The sequence below is a fragment of the Cucurbita pepo genome, chromosome 5 (assembly GCF_057944985.1).
Source record: "Cucurbita pepo subsp. pepo isolate OVF chromosome 5, ASM5794498v1, whole genome shotgun sequence".
Taxonomy (NCBI): Eukaryota; Viridiplantae; Streptophyta; class Magnoliopsida; order Cucurbitales; family Cucurbitaceae; genus Cucurbita; species Cucurbita pepo.
The window spans coordinates 18,763,612-18,780,603 of record NC_141802.1 but is presented as its reverse complement, the minus strand read 5'-3'; the positions used below and the strand labels follow the sequence as shown (position 1 = coordinate 18,780,603).

The 16,992-nt window shown below is 35.0% G+C and overlaps 1 protein-coding gene across 10 annotated transcripts; it reads right to left on the bottom strand.

The window, feature by feature from the left end:
* Positions 1 to 2,663: 2,663 nt before the first annotated feature.
* Positions 2,664 to 16,956, bottom strand: ABA3 (molybdenum cofactor sulfurase (LOS5) (ABA3)). Of its 10 annotated transcripts, none has more exons than XM_087123714.1 (22): positions 16,564 to 16,939; positions 16,257 to 16,355; positions 14,675 to 14,737; positions 14,284 to 14,444; positions 13,788 to 13,939; positions 13,179 to 13,305; positions 12,708 to 12,810; positions 12,561 to 12,606; positions 11,986 to 12,024; positions 11,461 to 11,617; positions 10,694 to 10,796; positions 8,660 to 8,776; positions 7,919 to 7,996; positions 7,702 to 7,803; positions 7,377 to 7,476; positions 6,596 to 6,706; positions 6,211 to 6,275; positions 4,728 to 4,879; positions 4,347 to 4,579; positions 4,011 to 4,150; positions 3,310 to 3,420; positions 2,664 to 3,220 (listed from the first exon to the last, which is right to left on the bottom strand). In XM_087123714.1, exons 2-22 carry the CDS (start codon positions 16,266 to 16,268, stop codon positions 3,044 to 3,046), a joined length of 2,349 nt encoding a protein of 782 aa, XP_086979840.1. In that variant the 5' UTR covers positions 16,269 to 16,355; positions 16,564 to 16,939; the 3' UTR covers positions 2,664 to 3,043. The 10 variants fall into 10 exon arrangements, with proteins under 10 accessions (XP_086979840.1, XP_023533063.2, XP_023533066.2 ...); XM_023677295.2 differs by having other exon boundaries at positions 14,675 to 14,733; XM_023677298.2 differs by having other exon boundaries at positions 7,377 to 7,473; positions 14,675 to 14,733; positions 16,564 to 16,937.
* Positions 16,957 to 16,992: the final 36 nt, after the last annotated feature.

Here is a 16,992-nt window from a genome sequence, read left to right as displayed (position 1 = left end):
GTTTTAGGGTTTAGGGTTTATATATATATATATTTTTAGGGTTTAGGGTTTATATATATTTGTTTTAGAGATAGAAGGAAACTATAATCCTTTAACCTTTTTAACCACACTTTGTATCTTTGATATTTCTCTCATTTACATGTGGTAATACTTATGATATCTCACATGTTTCAACGTCGACTAGATTGTATGTTACATTAAAAAAAAACAGAACCAAATATGTTTTTTTAATGGCATAATAGCGCTGTCATTAACTTGAAATTCACATGTAAGAAAGCATAAAAAGGGAACAGACAAAGCAGCACTATTTAGGGTGCTCTCTTAGCTAACCAATGTTTTATATTTAGGATTAACAATAATGCATCTCTTTTTAAGCAATTCTTTTATTTTATAAACAATTTTTATTTTTCAATAAAGTCAAAATTATTATTTTCAATTGAAGGACAAGATGAGGAAATGTAGTGCCTTGTAGCCTTTAGTACTTTCTGTAACAATCTTTTGTTTAAAAATACTATCTTATCCTTACCCTTTCTAGTTCATCTACAACCATTATCATCCACCTAAAAAACGACAGCTTGGAAAAGACGAACTCAATTAGTTGCTATAGTCTGACTCGACAATTAACGATAGAATGCTTTTGTGAGAGAGAGGTACGGGGATGAAGGAGAGAGAAACTACGTGAGAAGGAAAATGTAATGCCACATGCCCAAGATTTAGATGAAGATTCAAAATTTAAATTCAGTCACCGATGGCTCCGACATTCCCCTACGACATGGTTATGTTATTCATTCCTCACTTCTAAGAGTAAAGACTATCATCACAGGCCAATATGAATTCTTCCAACATGCTTTGTCCTCACTCACATTCATCCTAGAAGAATTTTAAAGAAGGAAGAGGAGAACGTGTGGGCGGTTGGAAGATTAGAAGAGAATTCAAAACTTTGAAATTAGGCGTTTGATATTTTAGGGTTTAGGGGGACATAGAATAAGAGACGGTGATCAGGTGATGTGTTAAAATTACTCAAACTGGATTGCCAACTCAAAGCTTCTAGAATGTCTTCAATTCAAATTGGAAATCAAGAATCTAGGGGAAAGGTGCCAGGTCATCACTTCAGGACAGCTACCTCTAACAAAAACATGACAACTCTTTTTGTCTCTTAATCATGTTTTTCCTCTTTGGCAACTCAAAAATAATTTTTGGTTAAAATTTAGTTCAACCCTCAAACGTTTAGTCAGATGCTATGGTTGCCAAACGTTCAAGGGTCAGATAGAGGCTTGGTCAAACTCTCGAAAGTTTAGTTGAGTCGGGGATATGGCCAAAGGTCAACCTTGAAGGTTCGGTCCAAATATGAATGTGGTCAACTTCAGATACAAAGTAATGTTCATCAATATAATAGCATAAGCCGCTGAATTATTACACAATCGAGGAGTTTCGAAGTTCTTAGAAAGTGCTTCTAACATGGTACTATTTATTCCATGTCTTCACTGTAAAAGAACGTAAAAATGACTAAAAAATTCTTTACCTCAAAATGTTACTAATATTGTTTTGCAATCCCTTCCATGTTTTATAACGCAAATTCATCATTGACCCACCCATCTAAATAATAAATGCTTTTAAAAACTTTAGATAGTTAAAATATTATGATAGTAATATATTTAATAAAGTTTGATCACTAAAACAAATATTATATTAGTTGAGAAATATAATATAATGATGCATCTAATTCATTAGACTTTCCATCATCTTTTCTCTGTCTTCTCTTCCTTTCTCCTCTTTCAACAATCACCATCACCATTATCACCATTATCTCTCTTCTTCTCAATTCTGATCGTCATTCCCTATTACCACTGGATTGAGAAATCAGTTGAGGATAGCAAAAATATCGAGAAAAAATTTTAAAATGAGTGTTATTAAGTTATAACGACGTTGAATATCTCCTATGTTGTATGAGTAAATGTTGAAGTCAAGCCACTAGTTAAACTAAAACCTGCCTCCGACACAACACTCCAAAAACAAAACTTTAGAGGTTAAAAGATAATTGATGTACGAACTGAGGATCAATCAAAAACATATTCTAAAATTCTATGTTTGATGCATAGATTTTCTAGAAAGAAGAAACAGCAATGAAACTTCATAGGATTCGAATGCCAAAATCAATCTTATTATACTCATCGCTCTCTCTTAGATTTCAAAAAACAATATCTTGTTTGGCGTACGTGTAATTTCATACCACATTAAGATTCCCACTTGTTGTTTCCCTGTAAAGATTAACCTTTAAATACTCATATCACTATTTTAATGATGGAGGATGACACAGGGGCGGCTAACTAATATAGATTTCAACGACCCCATGTGACGAGATGATCCAAAAATTGAGCAGCAGCCCCTTATTAACATTCAATGAATCCAAGCTTTTTAATTCCTAATTTAATTGAAAGAGAGTTGAATAATGGTTTGAGATTCTAGACTTTTCAAATCTGTGTACTAAGAAATAATGACTTCGTATTAGAATAATGGAATTTGATGCTCCCAGAATGACATCAATGTTATCTCAGGAGATATTTTTGATAGCGACCCACTTGGTTTATGTTTCTACTTTTTTTATTGGCTTTTGTAAGAGAAGTGATTTTGAAGGCAAATAAATGATAACCAATGGCTGAGGATTGATTGTAAAGTTTTCTAATTATTTACATTATCAAAATTAAACAATTCGCCAACATTTTCGTATACTATTGTGAATTCAAACCTTTAATAATACATAAAATAGTAATAAATACATTGTTTAAGAAAGCCTTACATCGTCATCCTTATTCTTGAAGTTCAGAGTCAGAATTTGTGATGGAAGGCGAGCAGGCCATCTTCCTCTAATAGAAATTAAGGGAGGAATGTTGAATACCAATATTTGTAGAGAAATGTCCATCTTTTATGACCATCAAATTGGTGTCTTTTTTAATACCAAGGGAGTTGTTCCGTCTCCAAGATAACTGCATTATTTTTTAGGATTTCTCTACACCTGAATACTTCAACTAATCTTCAGCCATGCTTAGCGAGAAGACTTCCCTACTTGACACGCTGCCATGTCGGTATGTATACGATGTGTGTCTCGAAGCTGCTTAGAATCTGGGGTTATACTTTCTCCCACCTGAAGCCACGAGTTATTGCTGTTTCCTTCTTCGGCCTCACATTCATATCTCAGCAGTATCCCAAATAAAATCTTCCCCTGCTTCAATGGAATACCTTAACCTCGTGTTACGATTTTAACTTGTACAATGAACCAGGAAGGAAAAAAAATAAAAAATAAATCCTAACCTTCACCCTCCGGTAAGATGCTAAAGTAGCTAAAGGTTCATTTGTCTTCAGGACCTGTTCAGCGTCGGTTGAAAAATTGATCATCTGGCAACGGTTGCATCCACCTAAAGACTGGAAATGTAAACAACATACACTTTATAAACAGGGTGAAATACAATGATCATATATGGTGGTAAATCACCAATTAACGCTAAAAACTTAAGCTGATAGATTTTTGTGGGCTTGAAATTTTGTGAGTCTAGACAAGTGAAAATCAATATCAACGGGTGAGAAAATGACACTATGGGGCTTCAAACTCTAGATCTCCAGATCTTGTATCATGTTAAATCTACAATCAACCTAAAAGCATAAGATAACGGGTTATGATAAATTTAATTATATAATTGTTAAAATATCGAATAAAGATTTAATTTATTGAACTCATCAAGATCTCCTGCTCTAATACCACAAGTGAAGAGGGTTAAAATATTGATATAAGATTATATTTACTATAACCCACCAGCTTAAGCTTTTGGGTTCAATGGGGGTATTTAATAGTAGCATAGTAGGCTTAACAGATAAAAAGTGGTTTGGTTTGAATCTAAAAATGCCACTTATAAAAAGATTTGCAGCAAGTAACAGATTGACTGCCAAGGTTCGGGGTTAATGTCAGTAGCATTCTACTAGTTTCCATACAAACATTTCGAAGAGAAGGAACTTACTCTGAAGAACTTGTTGCCAATTTTAATATTTATCCACTCATCTTCAGCGTAAGGTCTGCCACCAGATATGACAAGATTTGGCCGGAACCTCATAGGATTAACTTGAACTGATGTTCTACGAACGTCCTTTCCAACATCTGCTACAGATAATGCAACTTAAGATCACCCAAATTGGAATCTAGTGAAGCTAGGTCTACATCTAAATAACATTCAACTGATTCAAAATCTTCAACAGTATTAAACTGGCATACCACTTTAACAAGGACAGAACAGATAATTATCAATAACTAGAAAAGATTCATGGTAGTTGCAAGTATAAAATTATCAATAACATACTTGAATTCAATCTGTTATTGAGGTCTGATACACTCTCCTCGGATATCAACAAGAACTGTGCTTCATTGGAGAAATTCAAGCAAGTTCGTGATTCTCGACAGGTACCAACACTGTCTCTTTCATCCAAGCTGACACAATGACTGGAACTTAAATGGCGCAACAAAGTACATGGTCGACCAATAGCAGCACTAAACCAAGTATCAACTTCCTTGTCATAACCCTGGACTTGATATCTAAACATTAGAATGACAATTAATTCCAACCTCAGAAGTTCAGAAAATAAACATGGACTTGTATATGCAGCAACTTCTAAAATTTTCCAACTGTCTCCACTAATGTAGGGCCACACAATTTATAATCCTACAACATGGTATTACTCACATCTGACCACGCAAACTTATTTCTTCTCTCTTTCCATTGCTAGGATTTGAATTCAAGATGATCTGCAGTCCCTCTTTGCAACGTGGCGAGTTGATAAACAATATTCCCTGACTGAGGTCGATATAAGTATGTATAAGACACATTTCCGGAACCTAAGAACAATATCAGATGAATTAAAAGTCAATTATAAATATTTGAACGAGAATGAAGATCTATTATCTATGCAGTGTCAGAATTTCTCAAAACAAAGTTAAAAGAGGGGGCGTGAAACCCTTAACAATGTGCTTGAGATTCAAGTAGAAGTAACGAGGACACAGGTTCTCTAGATCTAGCATGTCAAATAAAATCACTTCCAGTGTCCCGTGACATACTTTTCAGTCATAATTGATTGAAGTTAGAAGTAATCCCCATGACTGTATCAAATCATAGATCGAGTTACAGGGCGAACGATGATCTTCCTCTTCTCCATTTTAGGGAACGTTGCTTTATCCTTGAACTGTTTAAATTATAGAACTTGTACTATTGGTCAAATCGACTTTTTTTTTTTTTTTTAATAAATCATTAAATGATGTCTTCGTATGTCCCAGAATACTTTGAGACCACTGAAAAATCAATTTAATACTCGGGGCCAACTCCAAAAGTGACCTTCTCAATTACACTTCAAGTACTTGTAGCTCAAAATGTGTGTCAATGTAGGAAGATCAGACCTATGGCGTACTTTTCCATGCCATTAGTAAGAAATTAGTTAGTTTTTCTCATTTTGCTTGGGGTCATTCCGGGAGGTGCTACTACTAGTTAATTCAAATTATGCAAATCCCCAAGTTCAAGGGTGAAGCAGGGACTATTTGGATAAGTTTAAAAATGCCTCAACTCTTTTTGGCAATTTGGAAGGAGCCGCAAGTGTTTGGAGCTGAATTCACTTCAATAAATACCCATTTCATGCAATCGCCATTTGATTAGCCATCAAAAAAGAAAAAATTAAAGTCTTTTTCCCTCCATATTAGCATGCCTGCCCCTCCCTACCCCATAATAAGATTTTCCTTACGAGCATATTTTCTGTATATTAATTGTAACTACCTCAAGAAACGGTAGAGCTTGACTATAACTAATATGATATATTCTAAAATGCTTGAGGGATAAACTGACTAATCCAGTGGGGTGGTGCAGTGAACGCTATATTTAGTCCTTAGTGCAAATAGTAAGAAGACAGCACAGAAAAAAAGGTCATTAAACATATGATGTTGGAGAACAGTTAAATCAAAAACCATCCAAAAGCCTTGTAACAGTAAAATTTTAAGCAGAACGTGAAAACTTAAACAGAACTAAGAGTACGACCTACGGAGCTGGGGGTTTGACTGAGATTTGCAAATATTTGAGCAAACAAATGCTGTTTTTTGCTCTCCATCAACATTCTCGAGATGGTGAGGTGTTCATACGTGTTAAAAAAATACATGTAAGAAGTTTATGAAGAAGAATAGCTCACCTTCTTCTGTGTAAGAGTTTCACCAGTCAGGCTTTGAAGTAGCCACTCCCGATCATAAAGAAGCCCTACTCAAATCAAAGAGAGAATTTAAAAAATATTGCTAAATTAGGAAAAAGATCGACAGAACCATCATGAAAATTAAGACCATCGGTAACAGGTCAAAACAATAACACCACCCCCCCCCCCCCCCCCCCCAAAGTACGACTGGGCAGGTTGATTGGTTGCATATCTAACCTCGGAACCTGATGTGTGAAATTCACAGATCCCTAAACAAACTTATGTTCCACTATTTCAGGAAACCAGTATAATGAGCATTAATTTAGTTTCCTGTCTCGCTCTAGTACTCCCTCTGTGGATTAAAAAAAATGTTCTTTCAAATGGATACCTCGACTGCTTAACGGCCATCTATCTGTGCTGAATCCTGCACACGATTTAATTGGATAGACAGTAATAGACTTGAGGTCAACTCCAAAAGCTGAATATCTGCTCTCAAAACCTGGGATAAATTAACAAATGAAGAGGTAATCACCAACAGTAACACATATAGACATATAATCAACGTGTCCTCCAGCTCTATATTTCAGTATCATGAGACTTTACCGCGAACCATGCAGCAGCATAGATAGATTTGATTAAACAGAAGAATACTTGTTCAAGCCGCATCTTGACAGTGAAAAAAGAGAGAAAAAGAACACTCGACAGTGTTAAGCATAAAACATAGCATAGACATTCATTAAAAGATATCAATGGTAGGAGGGATTGCACCATACGAGGGTACGAGGCAAGGTGAGGGATATAATCTCTATCTCCAACTTTTTAGGGACTTTTAGCACCCCATTTTCAATATCAAGAAATTGGGAAAAGTTCAAGGAATCGCCTGATAGAGATCAAATTTCCATAGAAAGAATTCTCCAGTTTTTATTATTATATAAATAAAAACATTAGTAAGTAAAATTAGTAGTATGTTATTTTTATGTCAGCCAATAGAAATTTAATAGCTTTATCATTTTAAAAGGACTAACTTTTTAAAAATATTTATATCATAAGTTAATTAATGAAAATGGTAATATATATATATATATATATACACACATGAGACCAACCAAAAACAATCACTTAAATGAAATTTAACGAGCTTAAAACTGAGAGAGTGATAGAAAAGTAACCTGTGTCAGTGAAAGGGATGGACCTTCCGCAAAATTGTAAATCTCTAGAATGAGTTGGCATCGAGACAAAGGAACTTGTCACAAAATCAATGAATTTCTGCTATAAGACAGAGAACATCCAAAAATGTTGTCAAAGTAGTTCAAGAAGTGAGAACACACAAAAATGAAATCATTATCATGTATCTAAGCATGTAAAATCAGATTATGTCCTTTCAAGGTAACAAACATTAAAGGTTACCTAAGCCAAAAAGATTAGTCCAGGAACGATGCTTTAAGTATGTCACATGGCCAAAGGAATTAATAGAACTGAAAATAAATTATTTACCTTGACATCTTCATACGTTGACATGTACCCCAAGGATACCCTCACTGCACCAGATGGTTTTCCGTTAATTATATCATTATCATCCCAGCAGATATGGCCTGCCTGGACCAAGTAGCCAATTAAGAAGGACATTAGAAATTGTAGAAGTCAAATAGGCAAATGAAATGTGAAAATTTTCATGTATGACCCACATATAGAAGTAAACAAAAAGCTTTACCTCAATATTTGTAACAAGATCCAAATGAGATAGATCAAGATACTTTGCACAGGCACCCGGATTACAAAAACATCCTGTCTACACAGAAAATCAAATGAAGAGACGGTCAGTAGCTACCAAAGCAAATGAGAAAATTTTCTCGTCACAAAAATTATGGAATAATCAATTTTCGCAAAACTGAGAAAAAGATTGGTTGATTGAAGCGCAGTCCGCGTGGAGAATGAAAAACAGGGGAATGGTGCTTTGGTATATGACTGTTTGAGCTACCATGTGGAGTCTTTGGTTGAAAAGAAACCGTATAATTTTTTAAGACATTTTGCCTCTTTTTGTAGCAATGTACAGTTTATTGTTTATTGGTGGTGTGTGACACAAATAAATTCTTCAGCTTGTCCACGATACAAAGAAGTTGGAAAGCTCTCCATTAGTCTTTTCTTGTGGGGGTTCTATCTATCCCTGTCCCTAGGCTCTATTTTTCAATCTTTTTTCTACAATACATTCAAGTTTCTTAAAAAAAAAATAATCCAAATACAAAGTGAACATGATTGCCATAAGCTTGGATACAATTCAACATAATCTGCTGAATGCCTGCAATAAAGTACCGACCTTCATATTTATCACAGGAGGAAATAAAAAAGACGAAAAATCAATTGAGAATAATCAACAGGAAAAAGAATCAACTAACGATCATTTAAAATGAAAATTGAAATCATAAACTTAAACAGTATAACACAAAAAATTTACCCTTAACTGAATCGAATACAAAGAGGCCAGTTTTTCCACTTCGCGATGACCAACCCAAGATCCATCCGGTCGTCTCAAGTTGAATGAGACTAAAGGACCCATTTTGTTACATAGTGTCTAGAAAGGAAAAATTACATTATAAGCTTTAATTCTCGCAGATACCAAGAGTTGAAAAGAAAAATTGAAAGTGAGGACAACATAATCATTAACACATCATATAATGCACCACGCCTTATCACTTCATAGGCATGGTGCATAACCGTGATGTTTTATAAATAGCTTGTTGTTGTAATGAAGCAAAATAATCATATGAATAGCTTAAATGTAATTCGAACAAAAGGAAAATGATTACGCTCCAGGTACCCATAAAAATGGACGGGTTGATTTGTTCAAATATAGACTTGATTTTCATATCATATCACGGCTTCAGATACTGGACCTCAGATTTATAATTCCACACTAGTTATTTGACACCTAAAGAGACTTTTCCAATTGTTTCCAAATTAGAAATGAGGTTGAGGTGAGAACCAGTACCAAGTATTCCCCCCCTTAAAGTACTCATCTTATCAATAAGTCTTAGAAATCAAATCCATGTATGCCATTCTCTCTGATGATGCACGCCAAGAAGTGTTGAGAAAATTTATGTGTACCCTTCTCTTTCCAACCGATTCATAGCATGCTAATAGGTATCAAGTTGAAAGCCTACAACTTAGGACTCCCAATTGTAATCGCCTCCTCTTATCAATCCTCAAACACCTCTCTGATTTCCTACTTTCCTTCTTTCATTGACATATTCTCTCTACCTAACCTGAGTATTTGACTTTCATTTCTTAGAACCCTCGGACAATTTGGGTGCCTAACATTACCCTCAAGGTCACCAACACCTCCCCCTCAAGTGGAAAGAAGGGAACTGCTTCTAGAAGGTATCTAAAAATTCTTGCGAGGCTTCAAACTACTGCAGGCTCGTGCATTTGATAGTCCCTCCCATGCAGTTTCATCAATGACTATGCACACCCAGAAGCTATTGTAGTTTCATAAACCACTCCAAACTTCAGTCTAATCATGGTTGCAGTTTTGGTAAAGCACCTGGTCCCAAAGCCTTCCACGTTTGGAATGTGCATGGAACAGCTAATGATGGCCATTAGTGCAACCGTACTATTCCTTCTGGACAACAAACATGAAGAGAGCTTATGATTCACCTTCTTTGCCAAGAAAAGCAACAAGCGTGATCAAAGTTTTAAGAAAACCTGATTATTGATATCAAACTCAATCTTATGATGTTTCAATCATCGGGGTCTATCTAGGCTTGAGCCCGAGCTTGAGGCATCAAAAGCATGCCACCCATTCCTTACCTGTTGATCTAGGGTATAGTATCATAAACTTAACCATCTGGGAAGGTGGGATAGATATGGGAACTAATATAATGCCAGTACTTAGCCTACTTGAGCCATCTGCCATCCTGGCGATTGTTTTGTCTTGACTAGTTATAACAAAGACAAAAGTAGCCATCTGCCATCCTGGCGATTGTTTTGTCTTGACTAGTTATAACAAAGACAAAAGTTATTGACTACCGCATATTGACTGTATAGGAATCAATAATTATATTTAAATGGAAATATTTATCACAACTGAACGCCTATCTGCTGACTTGGTATATGTTTATCTTGGATCCTTCCATATTGCTACATGAAAATAACAACTTTTGGGTTTAGTCAGAATTTAACATGGAATCAAAGCATGAGGCCCAAAGTTTGAGCCTTTTGAGTATCCTTTTTTCTTGTCTCATACTGTTAAATCTTGTACTAATTTCTAATTTTCAAGCTCACAAGTGAAAAGTGTTAAGAATATGAATAAAAAATTAAATATATTATACGCTATGCTCTTAAGCTTGTTGGTTTAGCACTGATTTAACACAACTTTGTTCTTGTGCAACAATAATGTTGCGAACATTATTCGAATACAAAACCTCTAAACTAACGATATAGGAATTTTTAGAAAGATTTGAACCAACCAAATCTTTGCAGTAAGACTAACCTTGGAAGAGCAACTTCCATAGAGAGTGCATACCCTTGTTCCGTTTTCATGTCTCAAAGCCGCAAGTACGTTCCTCAAGTATGTGGCAAGGGATGAGGTATGCCTTCAGTTAATGATGTCAAGTATGCTTAATAAAATAATCGGGTGATAAAAGGTAGAAATAAACAATTAAAGGTAAGTAAAAATAAGCAAAAAAAAGGAAGAGAGATTAACGACTGATGAGTACTATTGTCACCCGTTAAATTTCTTAATCACAAGGACGTAATACAATAGCCTACACAAATCAATTTTTTGCTTTGATGGAAAGAAACACAAAACATGCATACATACCCCTACTGAGAAAGATACAGATATATAGAATGGAAACTAAATACAAGGATAATAGCAGTAGCAAGCAAGAAAAGAATCTAAAACAGCGCAAAATAAGAACATTACAGTACAACAGACATGTCAACCGGAGGAACTGGCACATCAGACAGATAAAATGCAAAGAATTTGAGAATAATATAGTGATTATAACATACTATTATACTTCTTTTCAGATAGCTAAAGTAGAAAACTCAGTTATATCCTAAATTCAGAAGCACAAGTCAAACCATGATAAAATCCTCAAAAAAAATTTTGAAGCAGCAAACTACAAAAGTTCCAAGAATGAAAAAATATGATCTTGTATATTTTTAGCCAAAGAGCGTGGTTATATGAACAGAATTCTACCAATAATTAATCTATAGAGAAAATATTCATCTTAAAAGATGCATTTTGCATACCGAGATATTGCAGGTATAGTTAGAGAATTTAAAATTTTGAACCCATGGCATAGAGACGCTATGCTCAGAAATGGGATTGTACCATCTTCAAAGAGTTCCTCGATGCCCTCTCTTTGCTTGACAAAGTCAATGTCAGCAATTGAAGCTGCAACCGTGCCTATGTAGTAAAAGAAATTGAAACATTCTTAGTTACAACTTCAATTAGCTACCTGCAGATAGTCTAATATTTTTCTCAGGTTGTGCAACCCGACTTTAAGCAGAAGACAGTTTATTGATAGATTCTCAAGTGAGGAAAAGCAAGCTGGGATTTTGAGTTTAGAGGACAGTTGAATGATAGAGAGCTGCAGCTGAAGGTTTTTTCATTTTTTTTTTTTGTAACTTAAGGGCTTTTATAGAGATGGTTTCCCTCTTCGTAACTTTTTTCTATGGAATGAAATTTCTAGGTTCTTGTTCCCACCACCCCAGTAGCAAAGGAAAAAAGAAAAGAAAGAAAGCGATCTTCACTTAACATAGCTGAATACAAACCTCCACTAAAGTAAGTTTTCTTCAACAACTTGGCAGCATCTGCAATATTAAAATAGTAAAGAGTTAGAATTAGAAGTTAATAACTTAAACCTTTCCAACAATAATATAGGGTATAAGTCGATACAATTAAAACCCGTCAAACATTAATACAGTTGAACTTTAATATATGATACATAGCTCTAAAAGGGAGAGAAGAATAAACTAATTTTAGGAAATGTCTAAGGTCAACTCATTTCTTTTTATTTGAGTCTTAGGAGAAATGAGGAAAAACAAGAGTACTACATTGTAGCACAAAAGATAACATGGAAAAGACGTTAGTGGATCACATATGTAATATACTTGATCGTATGTTTGTATGATTCATATAATTGTTTTATTAAATTTGAGGGCTTAATCCTCATACTACTTTGAAATTTATGCCTAACCTTTTTAAGAGAAAAAAAAACCTCAAGATTTGAGGCCACCTTTAATTTTTTAAAACATTAGTAATACTAGAACACTAACCAGGTGTATAAACTTCAATCATGCTGATGAAGTAACTAAATAGATTACAAAGCTCTTAGAGAGAGCCTTACCAGTATGAACGATGAGAGCTCCAAGTCCAGTTGGATACCCAAACAGCTAGTACAGAAAAATATAAAGAAATAGTTAATAAGAATATTTAACAAAGCACAACGCTTAAGGTAATGGCTTCATGAAAGTCTAAAATATTGCAAACACACCTTATAGAAAGAGATGACAACAAAATCAGCAGGATACTTCGATAAATCTGGTGGTTCTGTCGCACATCCTTTTGCTGCATCTATTAAAACCTTCCAGTGGCCACTACAAGTTGAGACCTCAAACATATGTAAATTCAATGAATAGACGGTAATAACAAAAGTTACATATATATTAAATGAAAGCTGTTAAGAAAAATATATAATCTTAACCAGAAAGAACAAAAGGATTCAATTCTGTATTTGCATCCGATCAACAATAAGCATTTATCAATAGAGGATTGACAGCACAAAACCATCTTTATCCCATATGAATGTGTTTGATTATATTGGCTCAATTAAATACAAGATTGAATAAATTCAGTCCAAATTTCATGGTTTGCCAAATACATTAGAAGTGTAGGCTTTCATAGCGTGATGAGAAGTGGATCAAAGCTGTTAGAAACTTAAGACAGAAGTAGGGGCATTAATTACTTAGAAGATGGAGAGCCATCAGAGTATCTAATCGAATCTTCCTTCACAGTCTTCACCAATTCAAGGCTAAATTTTAAACCAGAGAAATTGCACTCTGAAGGGAAGGCAAACAAATTATACGCGCTACCTGCACGAGGTGAACAATAAGATAAGTTATAAGTTACAAAAACACAGTCAAAATAGATGCTACCATCATCAGTCATAACATGAATCAAATTCTCCTACAAAAATGTATAATGAGCATAGAAGTGTCCATACCTCAAATAAACCGAAGCCAAGATGGATCAAGATTAAACTCACATAATACAATGATTTGTTAACAGAAAACAAGTAGTTCAAATTATGCCCAAATAGGAGCTAGAATTTAAAATTGATGCAATCATGTGGCTCGAGTTCAACTTAGGAAGTTTTTTTTTTTTTTTCTTTTATTGATAGAAACTCGGGAAGTTAAGTAGACCAGTTTGAAGGAGGCTAACAGCTCAAAGGAACCAAAGTCATGTGATGATCATTGCACCAAAGTTTGAACAAGGAGGCATACAGCTCCCCAACCCCATCACTCTTAGCTTGCACATGTAGAACATGAGTTACCAGCTACAACCAAAGACAAACCTGTATGATCTTTAGCCAGAAACTTGGCTTCATTTCTCCTTAGCAATTGGTGCTTCGTTACTTGCACAGACGCAATATTTCCTGTGAATGCATCTCGTTCTGTATCTTCAATATCTATGGCATAAGCTTGAGCTCCTTGTTCAAGAGCATATCTTATAACAATTAAGAAAATTTTCATGGATTTTAAACTACAAATAATAAGAATACTCTCGAGTAAAAACTAGAAAAGAAAAATAAAGCTTCTAAAATATCCATGTCTTACAGAGAGTTGGCCTATAAGCATCCCAATTAGATAGATACACTCAAAATGCCAACATGAAACCAATTACCTAGAGTATATTGAAAAATCAATGAAATGGCCATTAGTAACAGTATAATCACAATGTTCAAAACATGGCGTCCAAAAAATTCCCTGAAGTGTACAAAACATAAAAACAAAGGTGGCTAAAGCTGTTCACATGAAAGTAACATCAGACAGAATCGCTCATAAGGATACTCCCTGATTCCAATAACACTGTTATGATTCTCCATTGTGTACACAAAGCTGCTTTGGTGACTCCATGGGAAAGCTTCGCCAACTAATTTTAGTGCTGCTGTTGCACCAGAAGTAAATATGCATTTGTAGTCTTTAGGAGATGCTTTGAAATAGTCAAGGACCTGCATTCACAACACCTTTCTTAACAAGAAATATGAAATGCCAAAAATGTGGATGTTCATTAGTACGATGAGAACCACCAAACATTTCCACCTACGTATTTTTTTCATAGGTGTGTACGACTGTGAAATTCAATTCTTATATGATCTAATAAGATGAAATAATTGCATTAAGAAAAATTCAGAGTGCTTGGGTCAGGAACTAAAGAGTGTATGGATTAAAATACACACACCTGTTGGCGAGCATTCCTTACAATGTCAGAAGTGGCAAAGCTAGAGTCACTTTGGCTATCTAACTGTAGCTTAAGAAACTTCAAATTAATGCAATAAATTCATGCAACAAAGGGAGCCAAAAAAACATTGAAATTGATGTCACCAATACATGCAACATTGTAGGTTTCTAGAGTCTAATCATCAAATGTCCAAAGTAAAAATAACTCTAACCCGAAAAGAAGAGCCTATTGGGTGAAGCTTCCCTTAAGCAAAGCTTTTCCATTCCATGACAGCATTCCTATGGCTAATTTCATGACGGCATTCCTTTGGTTCATTTGGAACAAGAGGAACAATCACATATTCAAGGACTCAAAGAGGAACAATCACATTTTAATCGTTAGTCTTTTTAGTCATAACTTGGTGTAAAAACTCCAGTTTCTTTAGAAACTATGACTTAGCTACACTTATGGCCCATTGGAAGAATTTTTTGTACTTCCTTTGGCTAGGAACTCTCCTCTGTTCTTGTAACTACATCTCATCGATGAAATCCTATGTAGTTGTTTCTCTTAAAAAGAAAGAAAAAAAAAAAAAAAAAAAAAAGAAGAGAGTGCGAGGTTGGCAGGTGATGTGATATTTAAGATATGAAGAATCCCAAGCCCGCAAATCTGAGGATGGGCACCACAACTATGTTGTGATACAAGTGCAGCACACTGCAATACCAAGTGTTTTATTTGAATTGTGTGCTACATGGCCATCATGGCGCAAAACTGATAGATTGTTGCTTTAGGTTGTCAGAGTGCTTTTTTTATTTTTTAGTTCCTTCTACAAAAAGATACTTGGAGCACTTCTATTAAAAGAGAAAAATACTATTTGGGAATTTTTTTCAAAAGATAGATAGAATTGTAAGAGGTTGTGTCAAAATCTCTATGGTTCTACTTCGGCAAAGACTTGATCTTCATAATGAAACATGCAGAGTCGATAGAAGACAACGCATAACTGTTTGGAAGATTTAAGATTCGCAGTGCTTCAAATTTCTCTTACATAGCACCGTCCAAAAAGAAAGAACTCAAGTACAGTGTGAGATAAGGAAGTAGTATAAAACCATGAACTAATCACACACTCATCAGACAGAATAAAATTAACTAGTAGAAAGCAGGTGTATGAAGACATTGACCATCCTAATATTTCTTCACTGAATTTAAACATGCTTCTTAGTTTATGAATAGAATATCTGCTGCTCTAAGCATCCTCTGTCTGAATCAGATTCTCTGGCTCAAATCTTGAATGTCTACAGTTAGAGTACTTGATGCATTCCTAGACAAAAGGTAGAGCTAAGCATCTTTGAAAAGCATTTTTCCACATGACATCTAGAATTTGAACGAAAGTATCCTAGAGGCTATAGCATTGAAGTAGCAGTGCAATTTTACACAGTAAAGTAAGTATTCACCTTCAAAATTCATCTCAAACAGCTTTTCGAGGTTTAGAGTGAACGTAATTTATTGAAGCTATATCAGATGTTATCAGGGAAGTCATTCCAGAGCAATTCAGAATTAAATTTGAAGAAATTACTTAAAGGACTCGAGTCTTTCAACTGCAGGATACGAGGATTTCCATAGATATTAGCAGTTAGATCTTTAAGGATCGCTTCCATCTGTAGCTCGGAATACAGAGTTGCTGCTGCATGGTCCAAATATGCAACACCTACCGAAATTTGGATGCTTGGTTATGATGAAAGCAGAAGTAAACAAAAAGTATAATAATACGAATGTTTCGCTCCAAGCCAATTAAATACATACTCTTAATTATTAAAATATAGAAAAACGAATGGTAAAGAATAAAAGATTTCGACAAATTGAACAGCTCCATGGTCCACTATGATCACTTTTTCAAAACTAGATCGAAATCTTACCTTCTAGGCGCTTAAACTCAGTGGCTCGAATTTCATCAATTGTCTTAGGAGCGCCAGAATAGCCGTAATCTCGACCGAACTCCTTGAGAAACTCTTCCTTGGCGGCGTCCATGATCACCTTCTTAGTTCATACAATACTGGAGGTGTGAGAATCACAGACACCGAACGAGATGGAATCGGAAATGACGAAAATGTTCCGAAGCGAAGGCGTCGGAGCTCGAATAGCGATGGTTGGTTTCGATAGTTACGATTCGACTGCAAATTCTTTACCGTACACGTCGACGTCTTTCTTACCGCCACTCGATTGCTGATGAACTACATACCGCATTAAATCGTGCTGGACATGATAACGCTGGACGACATGTCGATTTCTTTTTTTCTTTTTTTCTTTTTTCTTTTTTCTTCTTATACAAAATAATAAAATATATT